The 17,860-nt window shown below is 50.2% G+C and overlaps 3 protein-coding genes across 9 annotated transcripts in view; 2 read left to right on the plus strand and 1 right to left on the minus strand.

Annotated features, from left to right (window-relative positions):
• Window positions 1-12,654, minus strand: part of MED12 (mediator complex subunit 12) — a 33,813-nt gene extending 21,159 nt beyond the window's left edge. For all 6 annotated transcript variants that reach the window (XM_085546023.1, XM_085546025.1, XM_085546022.1 and 3 more), the window contains exons 1-16: window positions 12,498-12,654; window positions 12,290-12,394; window positions 11,261-11,452; window positions 9,696-9,855; window positions 8,245-8,420; window positions 7,872-7,982; window positions 7,268-7,522; window positions 5,033-5,179; window positions 4,651-4,750; window positions 4,089-4,225; window positions 3,288-3,419; window positions 2,772-2,898; window positions 1,943-2,172; window positions 1,417-1,497; window positions 1,020-1,193; window positions 538-682 (exon numbers count right to left, since the gene is read on the minus strand). In XM_085546023.1, coding sequence (XP_085402149.1) covers window positions 538-682; window positions 1,020-1,193; window positions 1,417-1,497; window positions 1,943-2,172; window positions 2,772-2,898; window positions 3,288-3,419; window positions 4,089-4,225; window positions 4,651-4,750; window positions 5,033-5,179; window positions 7,268-7,522; window positions 7,872-7,982; window positions 8,245-8,420; window positions 9,696-9,855; window positions 11,261-11,452; window positions 12,290-12,394; window positions 12,498-12,596 — 2,371 coding nt within the window. In that variant the 5' untranslated portion in view covers window positions 12,597-12,654. The remainder of the gene's footprint in view (window positions 1-537; window positions 683-1,019; window positions 1,194-1,416; window positions 1,498-1,942; window positions 2,173-2,771; window positions 2,899-3,287; window positions 3,420-4,088; window positions 4,226-4,650; window positions 4,751-5,032; window positions 5,180-7,267; window positions 7,523-7,871; window positions 7,983-8,244; window positions 8,421-9,695; window positions 9,856-11,260; window positions 11,453-12,289; window positions 12,395-12,497) is intronic.
• On the plus strand, window positions 12,569-15,856 carry IL2RG (interleukin 2 receptor subunit gamma). 2 transcript variants are annotated; one of them, XM_015860120.3, is made up of 8 exons: window positions 12,569-13,287; window positions 14,038-14,128; window positions 14,243-14,427; window positions 14,513-14,655; window positions 14,732-14,894; window positions 14,973-15,081; window positions 15,152-15,236; window positions 15,317-15,856. In XM_015860120.3, the coding sequence occupies exons 1-8, from the start codon at window positions 13,206-13,208 to the stop codon at window positions 15,506-15,508; spliced, it is 1,050 nt and encodes a 349-aa protein (XP_015715606.2). In that variant the 5' UTR covers window positions 12,569-13,205; the 3' UTR covers window positions 15,509-15,856.
• Window positions 15,857-16,148: 292 nt separating this feature from the next.
• Window positions 16,149-17,662, plus strand: C4HXorf65 (chromosome 4 CXorf65 homolog). Its single transcript, XM_015860121.3, has 6 exons — window positions 16,149-16,229; window positions 16,312-16,398; window positions 16,469-16,603; window positions 16,677-16,745; window positions 16,828-16,949; window positions 17,526-17,662. Exons 1-6 carry the CDS (start codon window positions 16,205-16,207, stop codon window positions 17,631-17,633), a joined length of 546 nt encoding a protein of 181 aa, XP_015715607.2. The 5' UTR covers window positions 16,149-16,204; the 3' UTR covers window positions 17,634-17,662.
• The last annotated feature ends 198 nt before the right edge of the window (window positions 17,663-17,860 follow it).

Genomic DNA, 17,860 nt, shown 5'->3' on the forward strand with positions numbered 1-17,860 from the left:
ATGTTTCAAGTTGGCTTTCAAGAATCAGACCAACAAAAAGAAAAGAAAAAAAAATCCTGAAGCCAGATTCTCAATCAATAGAAATTAGAGGTTTCCTAGCAGTATTGACACAACTATCCAAACCTGCCACCCTAACCAGCATGCTTAGCATAACAGCACACACTACACTGAATCAGGGTATTTGCCTAACATTCACAGGCAAAGCTCCCGCTGCTTTTGTGCAAAGATTTAAATGGTAGAGCTTAAGAAAATAAAGTTTGAAAATGCCACGATTTTGGCCAGGGTCTCACTCTGAAACTGACATGACTTAAGCACCTACCGAAGAAGGTAGATTCAATGGAACACATCTAGGCAGGAGGAAACAAATCTTATTCGCTGTTCATTATTATTTGAGAACAGAGCACCATCCCAGACAGTCAGTGACTGATACAGCCAACCAGGCACTGCAGATCATATGAAATCCTTTCATTGTGAGACTCCAGACAAAGGAGGCAGTCAACTGGAAAGACTGGAAGGAGAGGCTCAAGCAATACTGACCTGTCTCTGCAGTACTCTTTCTGTTTAAAACTTTTAGGATGTCTTTGGTTATTTTCTTGATTGTATGCCGAGCATCGTCCCGTTGTTTTCCAACCCCAAAAAGAACTACCAACCGTTGGTTACATTCATGACTGCATGATTCCTCCTGGGGAACCAAGAGAAAGAACTGCATTAGCAACTATCAAGCTGAATACTTTAATCTTGTTTCACATCTGGATCTCATAAAAGCAAAGAGAAAGCTTCATCTCAGAAGCTGCTCTGGGAGTAAGCAAAGAGGTGTCTTAAGTAGATCACTCTCCTGCAGCAATGCAGAAAAACATGACTGCACTCCTCACCCACCCACAGTAACAGAACAGAAAGAGATCAGGTTCAACTCTGTTCAGTCAGGTTCATGCTTACAGTAGTGCTGCAGGGAAACACAGCAGCCTGGTTATCAGAGCACAAGGCAGCAGCAGGAAAAGGGTTACGAGCAGGTCTCATACCTGAGGAATAGGAAAGTGTGTTGCATACTGGATGTGTCGAGGCTGGTCATACAGAGATGCTAGCATTCCTTCTGCAGACTTGTCCTTCAGCAGAGGCTTTGCTTCCTTTTCAAGATCTGGTTTCTCAGGGGAAGGGCTGGCTTTAGATTCACAATGCATTGGAGGAGAAAACATCTAGGAAGGTGCAAGAACAACAAATCAGTTAGGGAACGTGGTCATGCCATAATTAAGACAGGTGAAAGAAGCCAAGAAGAACTTTTCACAGTGTCTGCTACCTTACAAGTTAGACACTTCCAACATATCAGCTCTACAGTAGAGAGGGAGAACCCACACATGTCCCTGGTGCTAGCACAACATAATCTACTTATGAGTAGCAAGCAAAACAGCAAGCACATACCGAAAAATCTGTCTTCTCCATGTCATCAAAGATCGTACTGGAATTGTGGTCAATGTCCATAGGCTCAGAGAGACCCGTGTCCTGAGAACAGACAGAGCAGCTTTACATCTCAATAATACACCAGGAAACAAGACAAGACTCATTTACTGCAGCACCCCACTTTCATGTTGGACAGTGACAGCAGTTTGCCAACAAGGATGATGCCTGGCGAACGAAACTCAGACAGAATCACATATGCTGCAAACACCTGACAACACAGACTGGCCTTGCATAGCACTTGATATGCTGCTCAGAGTAAGATTTTCCTGTCTACCCTGTTACATTCTGCAAGACCTTTCTACCCACTTAGAACACAAGCCTCTACTTTTGCAACTGAAGTGCTAAGGAAATAGCTTGGGGAAATGAGAAACATGAGTCACTGGTCCATCTTCCAGCAAGTAATAGCAAGGAGTCTGCAAAGCTGGTGTGAGTGGAGAAGCAGAACAAGAGGAAGCACATAAAAGAGCTGCGTATCTTGTATTCTCACCTCTAGCTTGATCCCACTGTTTCCTTCTGTCTCCTTCCTGTCATGCTCCTCAGCAGGGTCATCAAAGGGTGAGGGAGGACGAGGTCCATGAGAATCCATGGCAAGATCACCCCGGGAGATGAGTGTGCACATGTAGATATTGTGAGAGAAGACATCATGTCGGATTAGCTCACAGAACAGCAGCACCAGGTTAAAAAACTCCACCTTCTCATTCTCCTTCCCAGGATCAGCTGAAAGGAGAGCAAAGACAGACAGTGCTATCAGAGTGCCTCCGTAACACTAAGAGCAGCAGCAGATACCACACCTACACCCACAGAGAAAGCATTTCTAGAGATCTCAATACTCTAAGTGACTGATACACAGTTCTGAGACTGCAGCAGAAGTCAGAACCAGAAAGCCCACCTTCAACAGGTGGCAAATAAAGAAGTGAAAATCTTTCCATTTAGAGGTACAGGATTTTAGACTGAAAGTGCCATCCCTGGGTATACAAACACACAGTTCCCCGCATCATTCAGAACTGTATCCTGCCCCCTTTAATTAATCTGCTTGTAATAATTACACTGAGAGTTTACTTCAGAGCTTTGTCACTTACAAGTTAGAAACTCTCAGCCCAAATTAACTCCAAATTAGCCTATGCTCATTTATTCTTGGTCAACATTCAGCTAACACGGGCTTCTGCATTACCTTCCTCCCCAAAGCGTGCTCTGGACTGCAAGGAAGCCAGAGAGATAAAATGGGTAAATCCAGGACTTACATACAGAAAAACAGCATACGAGGTCAGAATTTGCAAAAGCTAGAAATGATGAGACTAAAAATTCTTATTACATACTTAGCATAGGAGCTTGAGTGTCAAGGAACTGCATAAGAACATCCTGAAAGACAGGAGCACTCGCTGCTGAGAGAGAGCCTGACGAGATGGAGCCTTTCTCATCCACAACTTCCGAGTCCCCACATCTCTGCAGAAACAGACAGAAGTACCAATCATTGTCCCTGAAGAGAAACTCAATGTTCATAAACTTGAAAAAAATTAGCCTGCAAGAGATTATTCCTAGCTTGCACTTATGGGAAAGCTATCATACAGGTTTTTGTAAGCTACTTTATAGTCTCCAAGCATGCAGCTACTTCTGCACCATAAACACCTGACTGTCTTCAGAAGCATCCAAAAAATGGAATAGAGAAAACAAAACTTATGACCTGCTTTGGGTTAGACAGAGCAAATGCCACAATTAACAGTGCAAGCATTAAGAGGTTGATCAGCCTTCAGTTTTCATTGTTGCAACACACTGAAGGTATGTAACCTCTGCTCTGCTTTACTGCTTCTAGTCTTCTAGGAATAAGGATTTACCTCAGCCTCTATCTCTGCTTGACGCTTCTCCAGGAGTTTGGCCACAACCATAGCCCTGTGGCGCCCAGAGCGTTTATAGCTGACAGCCCATTCACACAGCAAGGCCACCACTGCATCATCATCCGGGGAGATCTGGTGAGATGGAAGAGCTACTGTGAGAATGTGAGTCAAAAAGAAAAGGTGGGCAGCCCAAAGGCCTTAGGCAGGATGTCACAGACAGCCCACGTTTGGTACAGCACAGCTTGAAGTTTGTACATCCCTGTCTTCCTAGCATGGGACGCAGATGTCAAGGTGGAGCCTTCCCCTGCTTTGCCTCTGTTTGAGCCCAGTTTGCAGCAAGGGTAAGCCACATCCCTTGGTAATACTGCAGATGCTGGCTTTGCTTCAGAAAATCATCTCTTTCAGCAGCACATCTACAAAGTGTGAATCTTAGGTATACAGTGAAACACAGTTTTTCAAGAGCATTATACCAAATATGCAAGCTACCAGCCTTGCAGCTCACTTCCAGGAAGCAATGCAGTGAACAACATAAACAGGTCACTCCCTTCAATTAGCTGTATGGACTGTCTCAGACTCATGCACATTTGTTAGCATACACTTAGACTAGTGCACAACCCCTCACTGTCACTTTAGTACCTCCCCAGCTTAAGGCTGCACAAAATTGTTTTCAACAGGATCTGGATCTCTTGGCCATAGGCCATCACCAAGTCAGCTCTCGACAAATACAGGACAGTAAATATGAAATATAAGAACACAGCCAATTTCAAGATAAGGCCCAGCAGCAAAATCCCAAGGTGGTACCTCATGACTGTCCTTGGTTGGACCCAGTCCAAAGATTCTGTTATATAAGGAATCCAAAGAGTTGCTGAAGTCAGATCTTTCAAAGCTGTGACTGTCCAGAACTTCTAAAGTGTGCAAGACACGGCCAATGGTGAAACCTGGAAGAGAAAAGAAATTCATGTTTCCCAACTGCTACAAGAGTCTCTTCAGTAAAACAGTTTCTGAGAGCTCGCTGCTCAGGAGACTGCCTAAAAAAAGCTGTACCAGTCAGGAAAGGATGCATCTAGCTTAGTATCATGTCTCTCAGAGGCCAGCAGCAGATGTTAGGGGAAAGCATCAGAACATGGCATGCATAACAAACTACCATCCTCTGGCACAAATTTTCAGCTTCCAGTAACAGATACTCCTGCTATGCTCAGGGAAACCGACCCACTCAAGATTCTGTACTAAAAGAATATCTGTTTGGTTCTTTTCATGGCTGACAGTGAATACCACGGGAAAAATAAAGAAAATAATCAGACAGAAAGCTTACAAGGATAACCCATAGAACAGGGGAGAACAACTTTAACCTACAGCAAGTTACCTGCTGTGGTTTCCTGACACTTGTCAAAGGACCAACGAACCTCCACAGCTTGGCCACGTTCTTTAATCTGCTGCTCAATTTCACGGAGTTTTGCACGAACCTAGAAGCACCAGACTTGTGTAAACATTCAAGAGGACATCTTAGAAGTCCTGCATAAAAAGTGATCATAAAACAAAGAAGGCAACAGTAGTTCTACTCAAGGATAGATTTTGCCCATCTTCCAAAGACACCACCTTGCTTACTGTAGAAAGGGAGCAGATAATTCCCTAGGAGTGTGACAGCATCTCTGCTTGTGCTCATCACACAACAGAAAAAGAAAACCCTGGAAGAGCTACAACACAGCTATGGACAACGAGATCTCCCTTTCCTGTATGCTGCTCACCTGCTGCGTAAAGGCTGAATTCCCTCCTGGCATGGGCAAGTTGGATGGGGCTATAGGCAGGTGGTCCAACGGAGAGCCAGTCTTTATCCTGCTGTCAGTCAGTGAGTAATGCCACACGAGGGCACTTGGGCAACACAAAATTATACTCTGCAACAAACAGACAATTTAGTATCACTGAGCAAATCAAGGGCAAAACACTCGATGTTAAACTACTCTCTGCAGAATCACATCCTTATCCTACTACCCAGTTATTCATGTTGCATTTACTATTTTTCAGTTTTTGTTAGGTTTTTTGTTTTTTTTTTTTTTTTTGGTGGTTATTTGCAGCTTTGAATGAAAAACTCTTCAAGGTAAATACTGAAAATAGAAAAGACTCCAGAGTGGAGTTCCAGGTTATCCACAACACCAGCACTTCTTTGTAGATCTCCCTGCTGCTTCTGAACAGGTTATTTTCTTACAATTCACGCTGTCAACACACAGGCCAACTCTCCTGGCCCAAGAGCAGCATTTACTTTGCTGACTTACAATGCTCATCAAGCACCAAGTGTGAGAAGAAAAGTGAGTCAACAGACCTACATTCATTCCACTGCATTATTTAATAATGATGATTATAACAACAATACTCTTGTATGTGTTTCCATTCTTTTATGATCTTGTACAGACACCCACACAGACGACACTTCATTGAATGGTTTTTAGGATACAGCCTTAAAACCTCTGGCTCATGAGAAGCCGGGCATTCAGATGAACAACAAAGGCTGCTACAAACACTCCAAGCAAAGAATCCATCAACTCTCCAAGACATCTGAACAGAAGGTAGTAACATACACCCTTAGAAATGCATGTTTCCAGCTTGACTTCACCCAGGTCCAGCTTCCAGCTATTAGATTTTATTCTGCCTTAGCCTTACTTACTATCTGCATTTCAGAAAAATCTGTAGATGGTTTCTCAGATAAGCTCTTCTGATATCTAGTAAATATAACCAAATCCTAATTAAGTAATTGCAAATTGAACTTTTAAAGCAGGTTGTATACAAGCTTTACATCAGCCAAACCTTGGAGGTGTATCCATACTCACATGTTTTCCCTACAATGAGCTTCCAAACACAGGACTTGCATGTTCAAAAAGCAATGTTTTACCATACAGAAACTAGAACAGTAACGTTTTAAAATGAATGTGAGTAAGAAAGGCTTAGCAGAAATACAAAGGGGTTATTTATAACCCCCACCGTGCTCTCTAGGCTCTTATAGAAGGAATCTTACTTCTAGTCAGCTAGGAATTTTCTTTCTATCCTCTGTGTGAGCTGGCTGGCTGCTTCTTGATCCTGTCAAGTGCTCCCTGAGCTCAGTTTTTCTGTTGAGCTGCAGGTTCCCAAGCTCTGTGCTTTCTTCCTTTCCACCTCCTGCTCCATCCTGCACTCTCTGGAAGCTTCTCTGCTTTAACATGCTCCTTTGCTCCCTTGGAAGGGGACAATCTCCAGTGCTTGTATAAGGATCCACCTGACCATGCAACTCCCCTCGAAGGAGAAAAACACAAACATGAACAACTACACTGAACAGATCTCACCTATCTCCCTCTGACACAAAGTACACCGTTACACAATAGTATTTGCCTTTAACATAACTATCATTGAAACTTCAGCAACCTTGCCCTTTCACTGTGAGGCAAGGCTTAATTCCAAGTATAAAGACCAGAAGTTCAGAGTCATGCCTTTTTGTAGTCAGCTGTCACTTCTGACAGTGTGATCTGGCTCACTGGTTAAAATTCCTCCATGTCAAAAGGTGGGAGAGTTGGTCTTTTCTGTTTTGTTTTGGTTTATTTGGGTTGACATTTTTTGTTTTGCTGGTTTAAACTAAAATTACCAAGTGCTGCTCTTCATTTCTGGCACAACTTCATTTCCTAGCTGACAACTTGTTAATGACACACACACAACAGTAGGAAAAACATCCTTTTTTCTCTTATTCTCATTTCTGCAAAGCATTCCCAGTCATGTGAAGTGCATGTAAACAGAGCAAAAGGCTCTGCTCTTCTTACACAAGTCAGTCAAGGGCATCGCTGCTGCACTGTAGTCTGGAACTAACACACTGTAACACATCAGCAAATACTTGCCCTTTGACAACTCACAGTTTAAAGCTTCCACACTCAGGAATTTACCATCTCTGGCTGCAGTGTATTGGCATACAATATGAACTGTTCCTGCTGACCCTGCTGTCATCAGTTACTACTCAGACCTACCTGGAGGATGCAGCTGAGCCCATACACCACTGGTCGGTGCTGGGGGCACAGCAGTAAGTCGCTAAAAGGGCTGGGAGGAGGATTCCCTGTAGCAGGCTGAGGGGTGGGAGTTGAAGGAAGAGCATTCCCTGTCTGCGTAGACAGGATGTGGGGTGGGTGCCCACCAGCACCATCCAGCTGCATAGCAAGCCTGCGGGTGCAGAAGTAGGCCAGACGTCTGGACAGGTAGGCAGACTGCACAAACTCTCCAGAGTACTATAGGAAAGAGCAAGGTAAGAAAGTCCTCATTACAAGCAGCACTGGAGAAATCCCTGGCCCTCCCAAAATTGTATATGGTGCACTACTGCATATACTATCACAGGTACTACATGGGCAGGGATTACCAGGTTTAACGAAGGGAAACAGAGAGTGGGAGAAAATAAAAAGCCAAAAAAAAAAAAAAAAGCAGGATTAAAAAGAAGCCCTTGCATTAACTAGGAACGATGCTCTGGCAGAAGGACACTCCCTAGTATTTACAGTAAAGAAACAGCTGACCAACCCTTAGTCAGGAGTGAACTGACAACAAACACATCAGTGCCCTGCTGAAGCAGTGTGTGTTTCTCACCCGCAGCAGCAGGGGTAGGAGCATTTTCAGGAATTCATCCTCTCCTGATCGTATCTTCTCAAAGCACTCGAGCACCCACGTCAGGAACTCATGTCGGTCCAGCATGCCATCCTGCACAAAGACAGAGCAAATAGACAAGAGATGAAGCTACACTCTCAACCAAGTACCATGGAGTGGCAGCAACCGCTTGCCTACTGATACCAGAAATAACCCTAGAGTTTTGCACAATTCTGTATTGCTCTTGTGAGCTCTGAGCTACATTAACCCACAGAAATCTATTTATAGAAGGAGAACCTTGGGAAAAAATAAATCACTTTGAGTACGCTCCCTAGTGCTTTCTGCTCACACACACAGCCCCTCCACAGCCCCTCACCTGGAACATGAACATGGCAAGTTTCTCGTTGTAGTCCCACTGCTTCAAAGCTTGTTCCACCTCCTGGGGCATTGGTCCAGCTGGTGACCCACAGCTTTGCCCTGGGAGCTGTCTGTAAAACTCTGCGATTTTCTGCAGCTGTTCTGACAGGTACTTGGTGATGATCTGAGTCCATTCTGGAGAAATGAAACAGGTTAGCAATGAGTGCGGCACTGAATAGAAGGAGGAGAACCAAGGAGCAGGCTGGTGTCCAGGTGGGAATCCAGAGGGGCTCCTCTCATATGAGAACAGTGAAAGGTAAAGAAAGAAAAGCATCACATACTATCCTTGCTTTTGGACAGGGAGCAACAGTGAGAAAGGGGCAACCACAGAGTAAATAATGCAAGAAAAAAGACCTGAGTTTGGGAGGTGGGGTAGGAATTTACTTTGTACTAGAAAAAATGTGAAGACCCATTTCTCAGCATCTGTTATTGAGAATCAGCAAGCAGACAAGATGCTTTCCAGTACAGAGCAGCATTAAGCCAGCCTGTTTGAGCATCCTCAACCACCTGCCAGACAGCAGGAACACTTCAGCTCTGACTCATTTTCATTCTATTTCAGAAAGAAGTGCAAACCTATGATCACCTTTTTTTTTTTTTCTTTAATATTAATTACTTTTTCATGAAAATCTAACTATATAAGAGAGAAATTCAGTGCATGAAATGACAGCATGATTAGAATCCTCCACGACAAGGCAGATGATAAAAACAAACAAGACAAAACATACAACAGCTTAAAGGGTCAGCAACTGGACAAACAAACAGGACAGTGAATGGAATCAATATATCCAACAAAGCCATCAGCACTAAAGCAGCCCATGTAATTTCTATACCAGAGATAAACAAGAAAGAAAATGATAATCCAGTTGCTAATGCTGCTTTTCAGGGGAGTTTGGGCAGGTCTAGTTGTGACAGCCATAAGAACCAGAAAACAGGGAAGCCCTCCTACACTGGAATAGGCCAGAATGCAAAGGATGTCAGGTGTGGGATCCAGCAAGGCTTAATGAAACTGGACACACAAACAGGGAATAACATACTGACATTCTCTGGGAAACATACTCAGCTAGTCGAGAAGAAGATAATCAATTATAGTTAAGTGATAACAGCTGCAGTCTTTGTAGGGTAAGAAAAGAGGTTACGCAGCAAAGGAGCACAGCAGAACTTAACAGGGAGTTTAGAGAAGAAATGGGAAGAAAGAAGAAGTAGGCTTTAAGGAAGCACTTCTTGCTGCTAAAACTTATATTTCAACATAGCGCTCTGTTGTTTTAGACAGTTTTGCACATTAAAACACCGGGATTTATCAGCAGAAAACGAATTTATGTTGATTTCCAGGTTACCTCCTACTGTTCTAGAGCAGGTTGTGCAGAGAACACCTGGAATGGACAAACCCAGAGCTCTGCACAAAGTGCTTACCAATGAAGGGATCGATGACGTGCCGCTTTTTCACCTTGGTTTCTGTGATGGCAGCATAATAGGCACAAGTCATTTTGATGAGCCAGGCTGCTCTCATTACTGGAACGGTGTATTTTGCCAAATAGCCAAAGACCTCTTCCTTCTTGCTAAAGATGGGTACCTGTAACAACAGAGCAGGGGGAAATCACAACCATGAACGTGAACAGGAACCATTCCAGTTCAACCCCACACACTGCAGGGATTGCCATCTGTGCAGGGGAAAAACACACTGTGCTGCTCTGCAACTTGAGGGAATTCACCTTTGGTCAGACAGCAACAGCACCAGAGCAGCATTTCAGTATAAACAAACACAAAGCAAAACGAAAGAAGACAGAAAACGTAATTACATCACTGTAAATCCTCACTGTGAATCCTGCAAACAGCTTTGAGGATATCCTCCAGAGATGACGTAAACAGCTACAAAAAGTACAGGGTAGAGACTGAGTCAGAAGCACAAGCATTTGCTGGATGAGGACAGATTGAAGAGAGGACTCTTCATTTTGTAAACATGAATGGTTACAAAAGGCTTGTAATATCACAAGTGGCCAACAGAAGATGGTGAGAAACAGGGAATTGAATACCAGGGTAGGAAGGAATTCAATCATTCAAGACTGAAAGTTCAAGATTTTGGAGAATATCAATGAAATCATCAAACTGTGGACTCATAGAGCAGGAATTGATAACACATCACAGAAAGAAGTCCAGAAGTGGGGCTCGCTTTCGTGGGATGGAGGACAGAAGCATGGATGCGATCACAGAGGTCTGAGACACAATCAGAGAGCACAGACACACTGGGTAGGTATTTCAAGTTCCCTAAACTACCTATTGTCGAACTACTAACTCACTGCATTCCTAACATCCTTCCCAGTTATTCTCTGCTGCCTCACAAACACAGACTGCTTGGCTACCAGCTGCAGCTGGTTTTGTGCCTACGACCATGAAAACCAAAGGAGTGCAATGCAGGAAACTGGCAGAGACCTCCAAAGTCTTACATTTTCACAATGACCTCAGGACATCGACAGCCAACATACAAAGAAAGACAAAGGGAATAAGTTTCTTAAGAAACAGATCATGGGGAAATCCAGTGATTTTATTTTCCCGAGGCTGACACAGAATTCCAGGGGTCAGGCAGGCTCCAGCTGCTACACTACACTCTCTGCCACTATTTTGCAGCTGCAAATTAAGTTTTTCCACAATACAAAGTAGATTCCTAGGCTCCTGTTTACAGGCTCACCCTGAAAGACAGTGCGCTCTCCTTGTTATCAGGCCCTAAGAAACAGCAGAGCAAGACCCTACCTCTCTATTTTACAGAATTCAGGGCAGCCAGGGCAATGTTTGGCCCTACGTCCCACAGACCAGGAACACTTTGTGGTCTGGTCTCAACCAGGCTAACACACATACTGCTCTCAGCTTAAAGACAGCAACACACATCACTGCAACAGAAATCTGAGAAGTCACTCAGCTGATTATTTCCAGTAATGCTCACTATGCACGGAGCCTGACACACAGCCTCTCCTGTAACGTACCTTCTTGGCGAGGTGAGTGAGGGGCTTTGTTCCAGCCAGGTCCGTGAACCAGTTGTTTATGGCACTCTGTGAACGTGCTGTCACCAGCCAGAAGTTGTCCTTCTGATTCACCTGGGGTTTCCTTCTTCCTGTGTCTGGCAGCGTATTGCACCGCAGCTTTTCTGCAATAATACTGCTGAAGTTTGAACTGATCTGGAGCAAGAAGGGGGGGGGAAAAAAAGGATGAATTGCATTTCGTAGCTCAGTGATCTTTTCAGTGTGCTTAAAATTCCACCCGAGCTTCCAGCCACAAGTCTCATTGGTTATGAGCTTCTGAAACACAAAAAGCCATGAATATTTTCTTTCGTTATAAAGAGAAGAACGCTTCATAGAATCATCAAGGCTGGACAAGCTCTCTGAGATCCCCAAACCCACCCCACCATGCCCATCACCACGTCCCTCAGTGCCACATCCCTATGGAAATGGAGCACTTCCAGGGACAGTGATGCCACCACTCCTTGGGCAGCTGTGCCAATGCATCATTGCTCTCTTGGAGAAGGAACTTTTCCTAGTATCTGAGCTTGCCAGCTGACAGAGGCAGAGAAAGGTCAGAGAAAGGCAGGTAAGAGCTACCAAGCCATTTTTCCTCATCTGTTGGCAGACAGTCACTGTAACAAATGCTGGATGCCCACGCTGTCAGAACCAATATAGGTGTGTGACACTGTCACAGCTGCTGCCCCAAAGCAGGAGGCCACAGCAGCAGCTCAGCAGGAGGAGCAGCTCCCCACCAAGCCCTGTAAGGCAGGCAGGGCAGTTACCGCCTGGATGCTGGGAGCACAAAGCACAAGGCCGTTATGTAACCCCACACTTCCATCCCCAGATGTCTCGGGAACCCTCACACCTCCTCTCCCATAGCAATGACGCCACCAAACCCACGCTGAACAAGTTTCTTGCCGCTGATCCCGCAGCCCCTCGCTCCAGGGGCATCGCACTCAGACACGCGCTGACACACGGGGCAGGTCTGAGGGCAGCCCCGGGGCTGGCTCTCACCTTGGCCGGGTTGAAATTGACGTTCTTAGCGCTGCCGTGCTCGTCCCCGGACACTGCGGGCTGGTTGTTGAAGCCCTGCTTCACGTTCAGGGCCGTCAGCTCATCCTGCGGGGCAAAGAAGGGCGGTCAGCGCCCGGACACAGGGGCTGACAGGGCCCGGCCGCGACCCCCAACCCGGAGGGCTGCCCCCTCCCATCCCCCCCAGCACCTCCTTCTGCTTGGGGTCCTGCGGGTACACGTCGGGCGGGCCGAGGCGCGGCCGCTTGAGCGGGCGGTGCTCGTAGCTGAGGACGCCGAACGCCGCCATCCCGGGCACGGCCGGACGGGCCGCAACAACGAGCGCCGGGCCGCCCGCCGCTGCGCATGCGCCGCACGACGGTTAGCGGAGAGAAACGAGCGGCGCCGGAGAGTCCCGAGGCCCGGCCGAGGAAAGGCGAAGATTGCCGAAGGGAAGAACCCGAGTCTGAGCCGAGCGACTGGCGGAAAAAGCCGAAGGAAGCCGAGGTGCGCCCGGCGCCCCCTGGCGGAAATGCATCGCAACGACCACCGGAGTGAGACCCCAATACGGACTGTACATGGGGACAGCATGGACATGGGGGCTGCAAAAACAAGATGTCAATGATTCCTTGGAAATCCACTGCATGTGTATATAATGCTCTATAGCTTAATAACACTCTTGTCTATCAGGCCACATGATAGGAGGAGTGATCCCACGTGCCCAGCACTGACTAAAAACATCCCTGCTTTATAACCTTGCTGTGGTTATAGAGTTTGATCCCAGACATCGCTGCAGCCGTGGGGCTCAGCAGGAAGGGCGGCGCTGCCCCATGGGGCGGGTGTTGCAGTGGGTCAGGAAGTGGTGGTGCTGCGGAAGCTGTGAGCCGCACAAGGTGGGCCGCGCGCCGAGCATCGCAGCATGGCGGTACCCGGGGCTGCGCTGCTGCACATCCTGCTGCTGGGGCTGGGCACCCGCCTGGCCACAGCCAGCAGCCCCACAGGTAAGGGGGGATGGGGGAAGCTGCTGTGATGGCGGCCGAGGATGGGATGTGGGGCCGTGTGGGCCTGTGTGACCTCAGTGGTGTGTTTGTGCCCCTGGCTCAGCGCTGTGTCATTGCTGCTGTTGCCCTCCATGTGGGTATGGATGGGCCCCGTGGGTACAGCCCCCAGGCTCTCAGCCCTGCAGCTGTGGGCCTGGCCATGGGGCAGCCTCGTGGCTTAGCATCCGGCTGTGAGCACCCCAGGCAATGCAGGATGAGAGCCCTTCGGATGCCGGGGGGCTGCGGGAGGGCCAGGGGAAGGTTGGATCAGCCCCATGTGTCAGCCAGGCTGAGCCGTGGTCAACAGATCTGCGCTGGCCTCCATTTGCATTACTGTGGTGTCAACGGTGCTCACATATGCAGGGGACAGGGGTGGATGGTTCCTCTGTGACCTTTGCTATCTGCTGGAAGCTCACTTCTGATCTGTCGGTCACGCACCCAGTTTCCATCCCAAAGCGGCTCTCATTTGCTCAGCTCCACCATTTGCTGTGCGTTACAAAATGGTAAACACGCATTTCCTCTGGCAAATGCAGCTGAGCGCAGCATCCTGCCATAACCACAGCACTGAGCTCGGGGCTCCTCAGGGTGGGCACTGGGGTGCTCCAGAACTGTGGGCATGTGGCACTGAGAGATGCGGTGATGGACGTCTTGGGGTGGGCTGGGGATGAGCTTGGGGATCTGAGAGGTCTTTTCCAACCTGAATGATTCCAGGGGTGGATTGCATCCTGTTCAATGAGGAGTACATGACCTGCACATGGGGCAGCGGGCAGACGCTGACAGCCAACTACTCCCTCTATTACTGGTGGGTGCCTGGGGCTGGAGGCTCCACCTGCAGCCCCGTGGGGATGGAAAGCATTGGGATGGGCTCTGGGAGGAGCACACAGGGTTCAAGCAGCCCCATGACTGCCGTGTGCAGGTATGAGAACAGGTCGCCCGTGGTGGAGTGCCAGCAGTACCTGTGGGAGCACGGTGTGCGCGTCGGCTGCCGCTTCAAGCAGAGTGAGATCATCCAGTTCCAGCCCTTCCACGTCCGCGTCAACACCAGCCTCAATGGCCAGACCCTGGAGATCCCCAGCAGTTGTATGGAGCTACAGAACTACGGTACGTGGTGGCGTGGGGACACCCATGGTCCTCAGGACATGGGTGGTGAGTACAGCTCTCACCAGGTACCTCCTGTGCTTCGCAGTGAAACCAGAGGCGCCCGTCAACCTGACCATCCGCAACATGAGCAGCAACCAGCTGCAGCTCACCTGGAGCTCGCCCTACCCCAAGGCACACTGCCTGGAGCACGTCGTCAAGTACAAGAGCAACAAGGACACCAGCTGGACGGTGACAGCCCCCGCACCGCGCCTGCCCCCGGCCACGCAGCGCCTGCCCTCACCACCCACCCCTCCTCTCTCTGCAGAAGCAGGAGGTGAAAGGAGACATCTTCTCCCTCCCCAGCGTGGACTATGAGAAATACTACACCTTCTACGTGCGCAGCAAGATCAACAACTACTGTGGCAGCACCCAGCTGTGGAGCGAGTGGAGTTTGCCTGTATTCTGGGGCAGCAACTCCAGCAGCAAGGGTAGAAGTGGTCCTGAGCCCCCAGCGTCCCCACGGCATCCCTGCAGTGTCCTCACAGTGTCCCCCTGGCTCGTTGCAGGTGTGGCAGAGGAGCAGGTGCAGTGGTTCTGGATCCACACGGTGCTGATCCCCATCGCCTCCTGCCTGCTGCTGCTGGTCCTGGTGGTGCTGTTGGTGCGCATGGAAAGGTGGGTGCATGGCTGGGCGGTGTGGGGCAGTGTGGGGCAGCCCCTCTGACGCCTCTCTGCTCCCATGCAGGGTGTGGGTCATCATCATGCCCCGAATCCCCAACCCCAGCAAGAACTTCGACGATCTCTTCATCACCCACAATGGTGACTTCCAGGTAAGGCGGCTGCCATGGCTCACTACACCACCCAGCTGGTGGCAGCTCCTGACCCCTCTCACCCTGCTCTGTCCCTCAAGGAATGGGCCGGAGTCCCGAAAGATGTAGTGGAGAGTTTCAAGCCCAACTACAGTGAGAGCATCTGCCACGTGAGCGAGCTGCCCTCCAAGGAGGGCTATGAGCCCCTCCAAGACAATAGCACCCGCCCACCAGGGGGGATGCCTGGCCCCCATGAACATGGCCCCTACAAGAACAGCTACGTGGGAGTGTGATGCTGGCACCAAAACACGCTGCTCCCTGCTTCCACCCTGCCGAGTGCCCAGGGGACCCCAGCCCTGCTCCTCACCATGGCTGCGCTCACAGCCCAGTGGCAATGGATGGGAAGGGGCAGCAGGCGGCTGCAGAGCAGGCAAGAGCCACCAGCCAGAGGTACAGAGCACCAAGAGACATGCACAGCACCGAGAGCCACCCCGAGGGGACAAGCTGCAGTGTCACCCCAGCTGCAGTTGTACTCTGGGCATGCATAAGCCTGGCCATGCACAAGCCTGGCCACTTGCTTGCTTGTGCTACAGGTTTCCAACTTGCAGCTTCCAGCTGCAATAAAGCTTTGCTGCGCTTCAGTCTTGACTGGTCTCATTGTGAGTTGTCTATTAGGAAAACATTCTCTGAAAGAGCTCAGGCAGTGAAATGGGATGGGGACAGTGGGACATAAAGATGTAGGCATGGTGGTGTCCCTGGAAATGTTCCAGAGTTATCAAGAGGTGGTACTGAAGGACAAGGTCAGTTTCATGTTGGGAATGGGCTGAAGGATCCTGCAGGTCTTTTCCAAACTGAATGATTCTGTGATTCTATGATTTTGGGAAGACTGGGGGGGAACTCCAGAACACCAGCCCCCAGAACCCGCCTCCCACCTCACAAACGCTGTGGGACAGCACCAGGCCCCACGTTCCCATCCCCACAGCAGCATCATGTTCATCCACATCACCCACGGTGGTGAGTTCCCACAGCCACAGGCTCATCCCGTGCCACCCCAGTGGTGCTCAGGGTCCCCTTGGCTGCCACTGTTTCCCTGCAGACAACGAGAGCTTCCTGGCCAACACCGACTGCCCCGTGCTGCTGCTGCTATCTCACCTGCGCAGCAAAGTGGGGGTCCCTCCCAATGGTGAGCACAGGGGGCAGTGGGGGGGCCCGCTGGGGTGGGATGCTGTGCCCACGCACTGTGGCTTTTGCAGAGGTCATCGACCTGTGTGACAATCTGGGCAGCCCCAAGATGCTCTTCCAGGTGAAGACCGTGCAGGACAGGGCCAGCGACTTCCTCGAGGCTCACGGCACCTACTATGTCTGTAGGGTTGAGTTTGGTGCCCCCGGTATGTGCAGGGTCCCGTGGTCCCCGTGGGCACCGCAGTGGGGATAGGGGAACATAATGGCGCATCCCCGCAGGCACCGCGCAGGAGCAGACAGCACAGTCCTTTGTGCCCCTCCTGAAGAACCCCAGCGTGGCACTGACCGGTGGGTGCAGGGATGGGAATGCATGGGGTGGGGGCCCCAGCCTGGGGCTGCTGCTGAACCCCCAGTCCCATTTGTGGTGCAGAGGCGCTGCGGCTGTATGGGCAGAACCCTCATGGGAAGCCGCTTCGCTCCCTGAAGACGCTGGAGGGCAGGAAGGGACCAAGCTCCGAGATGCTGCCCACTGCTGCCCGCACTCAGGGAGTGGTACGGGGCGGTCGGGGGATCGCACGGCACAGGGGATCCCCCCTGGGTACCGGGACACCACCGGCCATGGGTCCAGTGTGACCAGGGGCCCTTCCCAACTCCAGCACCCGGGGCTGGGGGTGCTGCTGCTCCTCACACCTGCTGTCCCCGTGCCATGCCACCCTCAGGCCTCACCCTGGTTCTCCGTCAGTGCTTGTCTCCATCCCCATCCCACTCCACCTGCGTATTTGGAGCACCATTCTTGGTCAACTCTGCGGCCACATCCTTATGTCCCACCGCCCTCATCACCTCCTGCCCATAGCCCCCATCTCTGACAGCCCCATCCCCACAGCCCCCATCCCCTACCTCCCTGTGTCCATATCCTCGTGCCCCGCTGTCCCCATTCCCATGGCCGTGTCCTCACGCCCCTTGTCCCCATTCCCTGCCATCATACGCCCACACCCTTGTGCCCCGCTGCCCCCATCCCCTTCCACATCCTCACATCCCATTATCCCCATTCCCACTGCCACATCCCCGTGCCTCCTCCCCACGTTGTCCCGCTGTTCCCACCCTCATGCCTCCCACCGTCCCTTGCAGGTTAAGGCAGCAGGTAGAGGCGCATCCCGGCCCCGTGAGGAGCAGTACGCCTCCCCCCGTAAGAGCACACTGGCCCTGGGGGGTCGGCAGCAGCCGCGGCAGCGCTGAGGCCCAATAAAGCAGCACTCCGCGCTCCAGCCGTGCTCGTGCCCCCGGTCTCCCGGTCCATACCCCGCCCCACTATCGCCCCCTATCGGTGGGGCAGCCCCAGCCCCCCACCCCCCATCCCCGTGGGCGTGTTCTGTGCGCACACGGACGGGTAACTTTCCACCGCTGCCCACATGGCGCCCCGCGCTTCCGCCCCCTCCGGCTCCGCCCCGAGCGGCGGGTTGGGG

This window comes from Coturnix japonica, chromosome 4 (assembly GCF_054131305.1).
Source record: "Coturnix japonica strain WE chromosome 4, WE-NBRP24, whole genome shotgun sequence".
NCBI lineage: Eukaryota > Metazoa > Chordata > Aves > Galliformes > Phasianidae > Coturnix > Coturnix japonica.

Bases quoted from the DNA above. Each gene is read 5' to 3' on its own strand.
- IL2RG (XM_015860120.3), top strand. From the start codon at position 13,206: ATGGCGGTACCCGGGGCTGCGCTGCTGCACATCCTGCTGCTGGGGCTG. The intron at 14,895-14,972 runs GTAGAAGTGGTC...GGCTCGTTGCAG, and splicing joins CAGCAACTCCAGCAGCAAGG to GTGTGGCAGAGGAGCAGGTG. The intron at 15,237-15,316 runs GTAAGGCGGCTG...CTGTCCCTCAAG, and splicing joins CCCACAATGGTGACTTCCAG to GAATGGGCCGGAGTCCCGAA.
- C4HXorf65 (XM_015860121.3), top strand. From the start codon at position 16,205: ATGTTCATCCACATCACCCACGGTG. The intron at 16,746-16,827 runs GTGGGTGCAGGG...TTTGTGGTGCAG, and splicing joins CCCCAGCGTGGCACTGACCG to AGGCGCTGCGGCTGTATGGG. The intron at 16,950-17,525 runs GTACGGGGCGGT...CGTCCCTTGCAG, and splicing joins CTGCCCGCACTCAGGGAGTG to GTTAAGGCAGCAGGTAGAGG.